The following is a 12,761-nucleotide window of genomic DNA, read 5'->3' on the forward strand; positions in this document are numbered from 1 at the left end:
GTGGCGGTGTATACATGGGGAGGCGGTGCAGCCCGGCCCGCCCCAGCAGCGGCGGCACAGCCCGGCCTGCCCGGGGCCAATGGGGAGGCTATGCAGCCCGGCCCCGGCCCTGGCCCCCTGCGGGGAAAAAAGCCCGCCGATAGCCTGCACCCCCGTATAGCCCGCACCCATTCATTTTTTTGGTAAAATTGCGTATACCCTGTGGGATATATGTATGAAAATACGGTACAAGAATATATATACATATAAATGCTATTAACAGATATAAATTCACACAAACAAAAAGGCTCTAATTAACCCCAAACTCAAGCATAGGCCTATCCTCTGGCCTTCTGATTAGTCTGCAACCAGGCAGTGATGGGTCAATAATTAAACATATGCAACAAGGTTACATCAAATAAACATACATACCTAAAGATAACCATTATAAACCAATGACAGGAAATACCTGGCAATGATAGGGCAATATATAAACATGTATAATGAGGTTACATCAAATAGAACACACCTACATAAAATAATCAATGCAATAAATACCAACACAGGGTAGCTTATACTCTTCTTCTAATACAAAGTAAAAGCACAGAATTACAACAGGAATCCCAGCAGCATGGAAAAACAGAACATAACGGTGACACAGCAGCTGTGCCCAGCGAAAAAATAGCAACCCAAGCAGGGACCCCATCACATCATGGGGGGGCAGGCAGGAGCCCTGGTGCTCCCCCTGCAAGCACTGGCCAGGGAGTGGTGCACCGTTGCGCTCCCAGAAGCAGCCACAGCCACTCCCGAAAGCGGTTGTGGCGATCGGCCATCTTGCAATCAGCCCGCCCCCAACCTCGCCTAAGGCAGTACCAGTCGCCCATGCTCTGATTGGTTATCTTGGCAGCCAATTACAGTGCTTATTGAAACAACCAATCAGAGTGCTCCGCACAAACAGACACACATGGCAGAGTGCTGCTATGACAGTGGGGGTGGAGGGGATGGAGGGGGGGTGGGGTGAGGCCAGCAATGCTGGCGTTGCCCCCTTCCCCAACTCTGTTCCTTGAAGGTGGTGGCAGCGCAGGGTGGTGATGGTGCAGCGCTGGCCTCGCCCCCCCCAACATGTCCCCTCCATCCCTGCTATCATTTAGCAAATTGCCCATCAAGAATGATGGCAGGGATGGAGTGGGGGGGATGGGGAGGGGGGTGAGGCCAGCGCTGCACCACCACAGGCCTCCAAGGAGCAGAGCCCAGGGGTGGGGGGAGAGGTAGTGGCGGTGGAGGGGATGGCAGGGTGAGCTCCCCCGCCTTACTTCTGAGAGGCAGCGGCGACGTGGGGTGGTGGGTGGTGGTGCTCCGCCCCCGTCCCTGTCATTCTTGATGGGCAATTCACTAGTACTACATATAAGTGCAACAACCCAACTACCTGATTATGAGGACTGTGGGTTTAAAAATGCATTATTTGATGGTCTTAATGCCCTAATTAAAACAACATTAAGGTTACTTGATGCTGCTGTTACCCCATACCTGCAGCTTAGGGAAGCTATCATTTCAGCTGGAAAGATGGTGAGGGATGCTCAATACCAATCTAAAAAGGAAACATGGAAGGGGGATGGAGGCAGATGGAACCAGTTCAGTCCATTACATTTGGTAATTACAGGCCTAATTGGAATGGTGGGCTATGGGCTGGCAGAGGCAGAGGAAATAGGGCAAATTGGGGAAATCGAGGGGGAGGAATAAGACATGGTTATCGGCCTTTATGGGAACCCAACAAGGTGGAAGGTAAAAGTCTCATTCAAAATGAAATTTGGAAAAGATTACTGGCAGCAGGGGAACCACAAGAAAAATAGCATGGTTGGCCCGCTAGTGAATTGCTTAAAGGTTGGGTGGAAATCCAGAGAACAAGGTAATTGGCTTCTGGGGTGGCACCACAGCCAGTAGCTCCAGTCCAGCCCCAACAGAACAATAGGGATGCCCCAGTCCCCAGGGGTCTCCTAAATTTATATCTAAGTCATGTTTTGACCCTTGGGGAAGACCTGTTAATTGGGCTGCTGTGGGGACCTGGTTTTCTGTAATTGATTTAGATAACACATTCTGGCAATTCCCTTACACCCAGATTCATGGTATAAATTTGCTTTTAGTTTTAAGGGACAACAGTATTGTTTTACTCACATGCTTCAAGGCTTCCATAATGCTTCTGCCATTTGCTACGCTCATGTAATGCACATGTGGGACCAATTACCTGATCAATACCAATCCATGGTAATTTCTTAAGGGGATGACATCCTGATTCATGGGCCCACGCAGGAATTTATTCATGAAGTCACTAGGGCAGTACTACAAATTATTCAAAACACGGGTTTTAAAGTTAGCAGGCAAAAAGCCCAGTTAGGTCAACCAGAAGTAAAGTATTTGGAAATTGTTTTGTGACAACACGGGCAAACTCCAGATGCACAGCGGGTAGAATAAATTGGAAAACTGCCAGCCCCTACTGATACCCATTCGTTAAGAGCTCTTTTGGGTAACCTAAATTTCTCTCAGGACTTTATTAAGATGTTTGTTGAGAAGTCACGGCCTTTATGCAAATTACTGAAGAAAAATCATCGGTGGGAATGGGGCCCAGAACAAGCAGAAGCCCTAAAAATCCTTAAGGAGAATTTGGCTAAAGCTCCCACCTTGGTGTATCCTGAAATGGGAATTCCTTTTCTTATTCAGTTAGCTACCAGAGAGGCAGCTATGGGGGCTACTCTATTACAAAAACAAGATGGAACATTAAGTGTAACTGTTTATGCATCTAAGACTTTAAGTTGTCCTAAGCAAAATTTCATCCTCTGTGCGAAGAAATGTCTAGCATTAACTTGGATCATGGAACATTGGGAGTATATCACTGGAAGTAGTCAGACTGTAGTTCAGACTACTCACTCGCCCCTGAAGTACACCGCATCTGGAAAACTTCAGGATGGGACAGTCTCAAGTTCTAGGTTGACTCAGTGGACTGCGGCATTGATGAATAAAGTCATTACATTCCAAAAGGACAAATGGTTAGCCCCAACTCCTTATGGCCTAATAGTCAATGGAGAGGACCCGAGTGTCTGTTGCCAAAATACCAACATATTGAATGGTGAGTAAAAGAGGGCAGACTTTTTCAAAAAGTAGATTTAGGGAAAACACAAGTGCGGTTTGTAGAGCCACTATAAGAAGAGAAAAGTGAAACCAGGTTTTGGAGCTGTCTGAGTAAACAATGGCCAGGACACTGCTGAAGCCATTCGTCTTCATTCAGCACAAGCAGCTAAAATAGCTGCCATTTCACTGGTTTTTCAACAAGAAGGGTTAGAGTAAAATGTAGTAGCTATTTTTACTGATTCTGACTGGGTTACTAGAGCTATGGTAACCTAGCTGCCTATTTGGGCAGCAGGGGATTTTTGTACTGCTGGTCGCCCATGCCACAGGTGGCAGGAAATATATGGCTTTGTAAAACAAGGAACTGGGTAAACCTGGATCACTCATACAAAAGGCCATCAAAGCGGGGAATCTCCAGAAAGCTGTTGGAACAATAAGGCTGATGGCTTGGCTAAGCAGATAGCCTTAACAAGAAAAGGTTAATGTAATCATTATTCTGACATGAGCAAAGGAACCTAATTTAACCCTTGATTTGGCAACAATCCAGGAGGGGGAGGAAGAGATTCAAAACCTAAGGGATTTAGGGCAGGATAAAAGAGGAAAATGTATAATATGTGAACAAGAGGGAGTAATTTGGGTGCAGCATAAGGAAAACAGAAAGAAAGTGGGTAGTGACAAAAACTGTTAAAACAAATTCAATTCAATTTGCGCTCATGAACAAGGTAATTTGGGATACAAAAATACCTTAAACAAAATTAAAGAAATGGTGTGGTGGCTCAGTAAGAAAGTGCAAAATTGGTGTAATAACTGTTTGCCATGTGCTTTGGTAAATGCAGATTCCCAAATTCAAAAGGGTCCTGTCATGCATCAATGAATTGAGGGGCCCTGGGCTAGGATTCAAATGGATGATATTGTGCCCTTACCCATGATGGCTAGGAGAAACAAGTATTGTCTCATTGTTAGTGATCCATTCACAAATGGACAGAAGCTATTCCAACCAAAACTGAGACTGCACAAGTTACTGCTGTTCAATTGTTTAATATAGTCTTTTCCCAGTGCGGACTCCCCAAACAAACTGATTCAGATCAAGGTTCTCATTTTACAGGAAAGGTTATACAAGAACTCTGTAAAATCTTGGGAACTAAACAAAAATTTCATATTGCTGGTCATCTTCAATTCTTGGGACAGGTTGAACAGTCAAATTGAACCCTGAAGGATTCTCTTCTAGGACTGTGCGAAGCTTTGGGTGCTGATTCGATTTGGAGGCAATTCGGTGGCTGAATCTCTGAATCCAGATCAAATCAGGGGACCAATAAAAAGGTCCGAATCGATTCGAAGCTCTCCAAATCGATTCGGAAAAGATTTGGAGAACTTTGACGATTTGGGCAGTCCCTGCCTAATGCAGCAGGGAGCTGGAGCTGGACTTCGAGCTGGTAAGTAGGGGGTGTGGGAGGGGAGGCTGGAGGAGGGGGGAGGGGACCATGGGGTGACCTGCCAGTCCCCATTCCCTGTCTGCTCCCTTAGCTCCCCTGACCCCTGCCTGCTCCCCTAGCCCCCCCATGGCTGCCCTGCCCGACCCAGCTCCCGGCCCTTTAAAAAAAAGCCCCTATTCACCAGGTGCTGCCAGACAGGGGAGTGATCCCCACTGCCCCCCACTGTGTGGAGGGCTCTGCCATGAACCCCCCTGGTCCCCCCCACTCCCCCAGCCCCCCATGGCTGCCCTGCCTCTCCCAGCTCTAGCCCTTTAAGAAAAACCCCCCCAAACCCCCACAAACTCACCAGCTGCTGCAGCAGCCTCGGGGCTTTGGGGGGCTTGTGCAGAGCCTCCCACATGGTGTGGGACAGCTTGGGGCAGCAGGGATCACCCCCTGCCAGGCAGAAACCAGTGAGCCCCGGTTTTTTTTGTACACTGATGTGATAACCCTTCCATGGAGGGGTTACCAAAGTGGGGACTTGTTGGGACCCAGAAGTGTTTGGGATTGGGTTTTTAACTCTCGCATTAAGCATGAGTCTGAGCATGCTTTGCTGAAGATGTAACCTTGGCTTTAATCAGCTACAACTTAGCAATTGCATCTTACATGGGGGTCACTTTGACCATGAGTTGTTTTTGGCAAAGAAAAGTAAGTCAAGATAGTCAAGATGACCAAAATGAAAATAAAAAGTTGGTCAACAAAAATAAGGAAATTTGCCTTGGGAAAAGAGGAACAATCACCAGTGAAACTGACTTCCACCTAAGAATAAGTAGAGTACCTAAAGCTGGAAAATTCCAGTCAAAATCAATCAGCTATGACAAGCAGAACTGGGCTTATTAATATGCATTGTAAGGAAGGCTTAAGCTAATTATATGATAAAAAATGCAGTAACAATAAAGTATAGAAGAAAACAAGACCTTGCATTTCAGAGCCCCTCCCAAAGAGATCCTGACAGCAATCCAAGAAGATTCTACCCTGTGCAGAAACCAGATGCAGGAGCCGAGAGCCCCCGAATGAGACTTCATGGATTGATCACTCAGTGTCATTGAGTTAGTTGTACTTTGGGGTGGTGAGCATGTTGTATTGCTTTTGACTTACTGTAGCACTAAACCTGTGATGACTGGAGGCTTAATAAATGTGTTATTGGTTAAGAAGTAACTGTCTCCTGGTCTTGGAATTAATACCTGGCACAAGGCTCAAATTAATGTTACTGGACATAATGTCAGGGACAGTGCTGAAGCCTACCCAGTGACCAAGGAAAGCTTAAACGAATACAGGCCTATATGCATGGGTTTGAACACACTAGCCTGGTGAATATCATCCATGGGGAGCTCCATTAGGGTTGTGAAAGCACATTTGCAATTGCATGAGTTCTAGATCTATCTACTGAAATAAACAAAAGGAGGTGGAGCATGAGATTGGAAGACAGGGCCAAATTAAGCAACTTCCAAAGGCCATATAATTTGTATGCCATCCCTACTCATTCTAATGGTCTTCTTCCTTCCAAACTGTTTCTCAAATATTTTTATTCCATTGTTCATAAATTTAGTTTCTATTTTAATAACTGGATTTAAAAGCAAATCTTACATTAACCATATCAAGTTTCTTTTTCATATGAAAGGTAATATTCAACCTCAGGCACCCCTGTTAAAGCTACTAAGTCCTTATTTTGTACTGATGTCTGAATGCAAGTGGCCAAATACCAGTTTTAGACATTCAAATTCCAGTGTGTGTGTGCATGTGTGCACACTGTCAAAGATCATATATGAGGATAATTTAATATTTTAAAGGATAATCACCTTCCCAGATGTTGATGACAGTGACCGTGGGTTAAACGATAAAACTGCTCCTTAAGAAAACATTGATCCTGAAGTCACCAAAATGCCAGAATGCCTACTTACTCATTTCTCTCTTCATCTGAGTGTTCCTCATCAGATGAACATCCGGGTGGCTGGCATTCAGTTGCCCATCTTGCCTGTTGCTCCTCCTGTGCTGCTTTTAGCGCATTCTTCCTTTCCAGTGATTCTTTGTGAAGCAAGTAGAAGTACCCCCGACCCTGCTTCACAGAATTTATCAAATGCCTGCCAAAAATTACAAACAGAAGAACTTCAAAGAAAATCAAACCCCACAAACTGTACAAATGCTAAATGTAAACTAGTGTTGTGCTAAGGTCTATTTTCACTCCGAGAGACATTTTGCTTTCTTTACTTATTCCTAGGAGTTATGTGGGTGCATTGAGAGATTACATTTCTCTGTGTTTGACAACCAAACAGAAAGGATTGAAAATCTATCCCATAGTTAAAAATTAATACCCTACAGCAATGACTAGGTAGTCTCATCTCTAAATATTGGTAAATTGTGTAAAGCAAGCAAACAAACAAAGCTTTGGGGTGGTTGTGACAGGACAGGGCCCCAGAGGTGACTGTGACATCCCCTGGTGGCCAAATGGTATGGGGTATGTGAAATGGGTCCTACTCGATTCGGATTTGGCCCAAATCAGGGACAGCGATTTGATCTGTTGATTCGGATCACTGGCCCTGATTTGATTTGGACACAGGCACAGCTATCCCAGGGGAGCGGGGGCACTGGGAGACCCCTGCGGCGGCCAAGGGGTCTGCTTACCTCCCGCAGGGCCGGAAGACCCGAAGAAACTCCACGCGCCGGCGCTGCTGGCGCGGGCCATCAGCTAGACGTTTATCCGGCTGCGGCTGAGCGGCGGGGGCGGGGCACGCTGGCCGGGAGGAACAAAAGGTGGCCCCGCCGAAGCAGCGGGGCGGCTGAAGGGAGAGAGCTGGAGCGCGGAGCCCCAGCGAGCAGGGGATCAGCCGCCACCTGCAGAGTGCGGGACGCTGCTGGGTAGAGGCGGAGCAGGCTGCGAGCAGCGCAGCGGAGCACCCAGAAGTGAGGAGACAAGGGGAGAAGTCAGCCCCAGAGGTGGGGCAGCAGCCAGCGGGGAACCCGACACCCGAGGCAGCAGGAGGCGTAACAGCTATCCCGAGAGTGGGGCCAGCTGTAGCCTGTATTACGGAGCCGACGGCGTGGGTAACTGCGGCCGGGACTATTGGGGAAGCAGAGAGGACGTCTGCATCCCAAGGAAGGAGGGATCAGGGCAGCACCCCCCGCTGGGAGGGGCATACCCGGTCCGAAGACCGCCGGTAGTGGCTAGGGTGACCGAGCCGAGAGAGGACGAGACGAGGACGGGTTAGAGGCCAGGACAGGAAGACCTGAGGTGGCGTATGGCCAGGGTGTAGGGGAGGACGGAGCCCCGAGAGTACCTGCGAAGAGGCGTGCCGGCACCAGGGGATACCCCAAGGGAAGACCCCCCACTGAGAGAGTCATCAAAGTTGTGGCAGGCGAGTTCTGGGGTCCCCCTTAATACCAGCCGGGGTAAACCCTGGGGCATACCAACGAAGCTCGGGGGTGCAAGATCTCAAGTCCGGGCGAAAGCAGCGCGCAAACTCCTAGTCAAACGGAGGCGGGTACAACAGCTTTAAACATTTTTTCTACATACCTTGAGGTAGCAGGCGCAGCTCACGATCGCTGGAGTGCTGGGGTGCATGGAGCGTCCCACAGCAGTGTGGGAGGCTTTCCAGCATGAGCGGCAGCTAACCCAGATGTGGATCGTGAGTACTTCTGGTCCACTTCCGAGTCTGCCAGGGAGCATGCTGGGAGCCCCCACCGTACCCCTCTGACCCAGCGATCAGCCGCAGGGGGAGCCTGGGTGCCCCTCCCCAGACCCAGAAGGCACCAGTCGCTGAGCCACAGGGACATGGGGGCACCCCCTTGCATGCTCCCATGTGGACCAGAAAGTGGACCAGAAGTGCTGGCATTTGAAAGGTTGGGGTGCCTTAATAACCCCTGCCCCCACCATCTGGTGGGTGACTAGTAACATCTGAGGGAGTTAGGACCAGGTATGTCTATGTAGGACACCTGAGCCTGATGGGGCACAAGGCCCAAAGTGGGTAGTGGGGCCAGGCACGCCCATGTGGGGCACCTGAGGCCGTTTGGGGTGCAAGACCCCGGTAAGAGGGAGATGGGGAGCAGGCATGCCCATGGGTGGCACCTGAGACCTTTAAGGTATAAAACCCTGGGGCAGAAGGAGAGTTGTGGGCCAGGCATGCTGTCAAGGGGCACCTACCTGAGCCTGTGGGGTGTTCTGCTCTGGGCCCCAGAGAAGGGAGCGGAGTATTGAGTTGAGGCCCTGTGAGAAAGGGGGCTCAAGCTGAGGTCCTGTTAACTTGAGGGGCTGAATTTGGTCCAGGTAAGCCTTCGGGTGCCTGAGGCCACAGGTGGGCCTGAGGTCAATTGGAGGGCAGCAGAGGAGAAGCCGTGGAGAAATAAGGGGACGAATCAGCAGCCCTGTATGGCGAGCAGGAGGGGGAGTTACCTGGCTATGAGACAGGGGCAGAGTCTGTGCAGTATTTTGCAAACTGTCCAGTGTTTGCTTGAATGAGGTTATCAGGAGATGCCCAAAAGGCCTTGTGCTTGCTGGCTGGGGAGTGAAGGGAATCAAGCCCAAGGACCCTCCGGGTGAGGGTAGGGTGTGTGTGGCCCTGGGCAAAAGGAGGGGCGGTACAAATGAAGCCCAGCAAGGGCAGTATGAGAGAGACTGTGAGAGAGACAGTGAAGTGTGCGAGGCCTCAGTGAGAGGGAGGCGGTATGTGTGTGGCCCATAACAGGGCAGGTTGTGAGAGGACTAATACTGCAATGAGTTGGGCCTGGCCTTAGGCTGGAGCTTTACACAGTTGTTAGAAACATCTGCGAGGCATGGCACACGTAAGGGAAGGTAGGAGTGTGTACTAAAAGGCCCTAGACACCAGGGCCCAGAATGGGTAGCTTCCCACCTAATTAAGATTGTAATTACTTAACAGCAAGGTGTGGCAGACGAGATAGGAGGGCAACGTGCCCAGAGGCAGTGGGAGACCATCACTGTGGCAAAGGTGGGAACTCCCCAGCCAGCCAGTGCTGATCTCTCTCTGCCTCTGGGCACATCACCTGCCTATCTTGTCTGCCACACCTTGCTGTTAAGTAATTACAATCTTAATTAGGCTGGAGGCTGCCCATTCTGGGCCCTGGTATCTCATCGTTGCTCTCTTTGGAGGGCTAACCTCTGAACAGTTTATGCCAGTCCCCTCTCTTCCACATGATATTCACCATCTCTTGCCCATTATCTTCGACCAACTTCCTGTAGCACCAGCAAAAGCCATCTCTCAGCAGAGCTCTTTTCCTTTCAGGTTCCAGGGCTAGACTACTTGCCCTGGGTCAGGCTCTGGTTTATCCATCTCCCAGGCTCTGTCCCTTTCTGGTCAGGTGACTTCCCTGAATTGGCTACAGGTGTTTTTTAATTGGGCTTGCTGGCTTCACCCGTGGCAGCTTACTGCTCTTGCCTGGCTGCTATAGCAGTATCTAGTTTCCCATGCACAGCTCTCCAGCTGTACATTGCAGAGCAGTTACCTCTGCAACTCACAGCTTAAAGGCCCCTGAGGCCTGCTTCTTTGAAGCTCCTAATGAATAGCCTTCCCCTATCTGAGGCTCTTCCAGTTGTTCCCCTCTCTTAAGGTAACAGGAGCCCTAGGCTCTTGTTACAATAGTACAAAATGTCAGCTGAAATGTATGTGATTTTTTTTAGTGTGAAAACTAAGATACCGCGTTTTCTCTTCCACTAAAATACCGAGTGTTGTGGGTAAACTGAGGAAACCAAGTAACATTTCCTAGTAGATCATTAAATGAACGTGTCTCCAAATGTGTGTGCATCTAAGATGGAGGAAGGGGACTAAAGAGGAAAGTGAAACTGATCTGACAGCATGTCTGACTGAAAGATGATGTGAAATCTAGGGAATAAATGAAAACTGTTAAATGGACTGAAAAAGGACCTATAAAAGGAGATTATTACAGACAGCTAGGCTGACCTATTGTAATAACTGCCTTGAAAATACATCCTCAGGACTCACAGAGAAAGTTAGCTGTTGAAACTCTGCATCTGATTTTTACACTTTTGGGTAAGAAATGTAAGTTGCTAAACTACATAATTAAGACAATGCCTATGTCTTCTTTTTGGTTGAGCCTTTAGCTAGCCAGGATATACTGTAGATATACTGAGCCTGATTCTCCACCATGTGTTACTTTTAAGATCAGTGGAGTCTTACTGGCATCAAAGAGTGAAGAATCAGATCCTTCAGTTGCATACAGTGGTTATCTAGTTTAAAAAATACTGGAGAAATTCATAATTCTTACAAGAGGGACCTCTTCTAAAACAGGATTTGCCCTGCACAAGTGGTAAAGTTGTCCAGCATACTATGGAGGCAACTGAAATTGTCATTTGATACAGGAAAACTAGTTACCTATAGTCTCAGGATGTAAATTTCAACAGAAAGTTACAAATTCCTTTCCATTCACACAAGGTCATGGAAACTTACTGATCATTAGCACAATTAGTATGTTCTTCTGCCATGTGATAATAAAGCACTAACACCCAACATTAAGAACTGAGAGAGATTTATGCCATTAGTCATTCCTGGTGTCTCACAGTCAGATCAACATTATTTAATATTAAATATGTTGAACTCAGCATGGCTTTGCCTGCTCCTCAGGTAAAGTTATCTCTTGCTTTATTATACCTTACAGCATCTTATTGGCCACTAGGCCACTTACTATCTTAACTTGATTGTCATAAGCTGACAACTACTGCCCTGAAGCCACCTGGTAGCTGCTAAATTCCGCTTTCTGTCACTGGGCTTCATTGTCAGTAACAGGAAGGTTGTCAATGAAGCCTGTCAGTGACTGCGAGACAACAGACAAGGGCATTACAGTAAGAAGAAAAAGAGAGGAAGTCATAATGTACTCCCTGTAGGATGACGACAAAGACAGAAAAGAGAAGGTGCACTGTGGCAGTGAAATGAATATGGCATAAGATTATTCTACAGCCTTTGATTAAAATGTTGACTAGTAAGCGGCAGCTGATCCAAGTCAGACAAGAGCAACCGCCCCCTGGCATGGGGCATATTCTCTTAAGTTAATGTGTTGCTGAGTTTTGGATTGTCATCAAGCTATATTGATTATTTCAGTGCAGATTTATGCTGAAACTAGGCCAGGTTTATTTTACTGGGAAGCAATAACCATCTTTTCTTATCAGAGATGCATTAAAGTATATGAAGGTCATATAGGTACCGAATAGCAGGTGTTAATTCACTAGTTCTCAAGGAGAATCATTCCCTCCTTACCTGCCTGTCATTTTGATAAACTACTTGTGGATGTTAACTTTTGCCTTTTTTTTAGTCCAGCAAATGCAAACACAAGTCACTCTACAGATAGACGCTTCTTTGGTAGACCTTTCAGTACTGTTTCAGGAAAAAAATAAAAGTGCTGCTGTAAAAAAGTCATGACCCTATTAAGAAACACTGTGTTTAAGGAAATCACAAGGATTTTGGAACAAAATCAGACTTGTTAATTGTTCTTCAGGATTTTGCATTAGAGTTCACTCTTGACATATAAAATGTTTAATAACAAACTTCTGTTTCATTCTCACGTGCTTTTCCCATAGTTTTCTTTTATCACCACCAATTATCAAGATATTTGTATGTAAATATATGCTTCCCCCCCCTTCATACTGTTTCTCCCACTCTTTGTAAGGATTTGTTTGAAAACCCTTTGAAATGAAAGGCTTTGTCATGGTTTACAAACCCATAATGGCAGACAGTGAGATTATTAAATGAATTAATGCAAACTGATAAAGAGAGATCATTAAAAAATAGGAAGATTCTGTTACACACAAAAAGAGCTTCCATACTCAATGACATTAGGGAAAGAAATACTGAAGTGGTAGGGATTTAGTATAATATTTTACCATTTACCAAGCTTATTAATTAGCTTTTATTTTGTATGCCAAAATCCACGATCATTTGAACTAAGCTACAGGAGCAGCTACACACTCTTTATTGTGGGACTTAGGGGAAGTCCCAATCTCAAAAATGGAGTTCTCTGTAACTTCCAAATTCTACTACAGAAATAAAATACCCCCCCAAAAAATCACAACAGCATATATAAACTACAACAGCTGCCCAATTAACCATTGAACAGTCATAATACCAGCGATGTTAATTTTTGTGCTGGTCAGGAACAAGCTTAAACATATACTGATTTTGCTGTGGCTGGGGGAAAAGCATAATAAACTCTAACCTGGAGTATACAGGT

The 12,761-nt window shown here is 46.8% G+C and overlaps 1 protein-coding gene across 3 annotated transcripts in view; it reads right to left on the bottom strand.

The window, feature by feature from the left end:
• Positions 1-12,761, bottom strand: part of CCDC60 (coiled-coil domain containing 60) — a 150,194-nt gene that overhangs the window by 40,233 nt on the left and 97,200 nt on the right. For all 3 annotated transcript variants that reach the window (XM_019493766.2, XM_014593638.3, XM_014593639.3), the window contains exon 4: positions 6,473-6,652. In XM_019493766.2, the coding sequence (XP_019349311.1) occupies positions 6,473-6,652 (180 nt within the window). The remainder of the gene's footprint in view (positions 1-6,472; positions 6,653-12,761) is intronic.

Source organism: Alligator mississippiensis, chromosome 10 (genome assembly GCF_030867095.1).
Source record: "Alligator mississippiensis isolate rAllMis1 chromosome 10, rAllMis1, whole genome shotgun sequence".
Taxonomy (NCBI): Eukaryota; Metazoa; Chordata; order Crocodylia; family Alligatoridae; genus Alligator; species Alligator mississippiensis.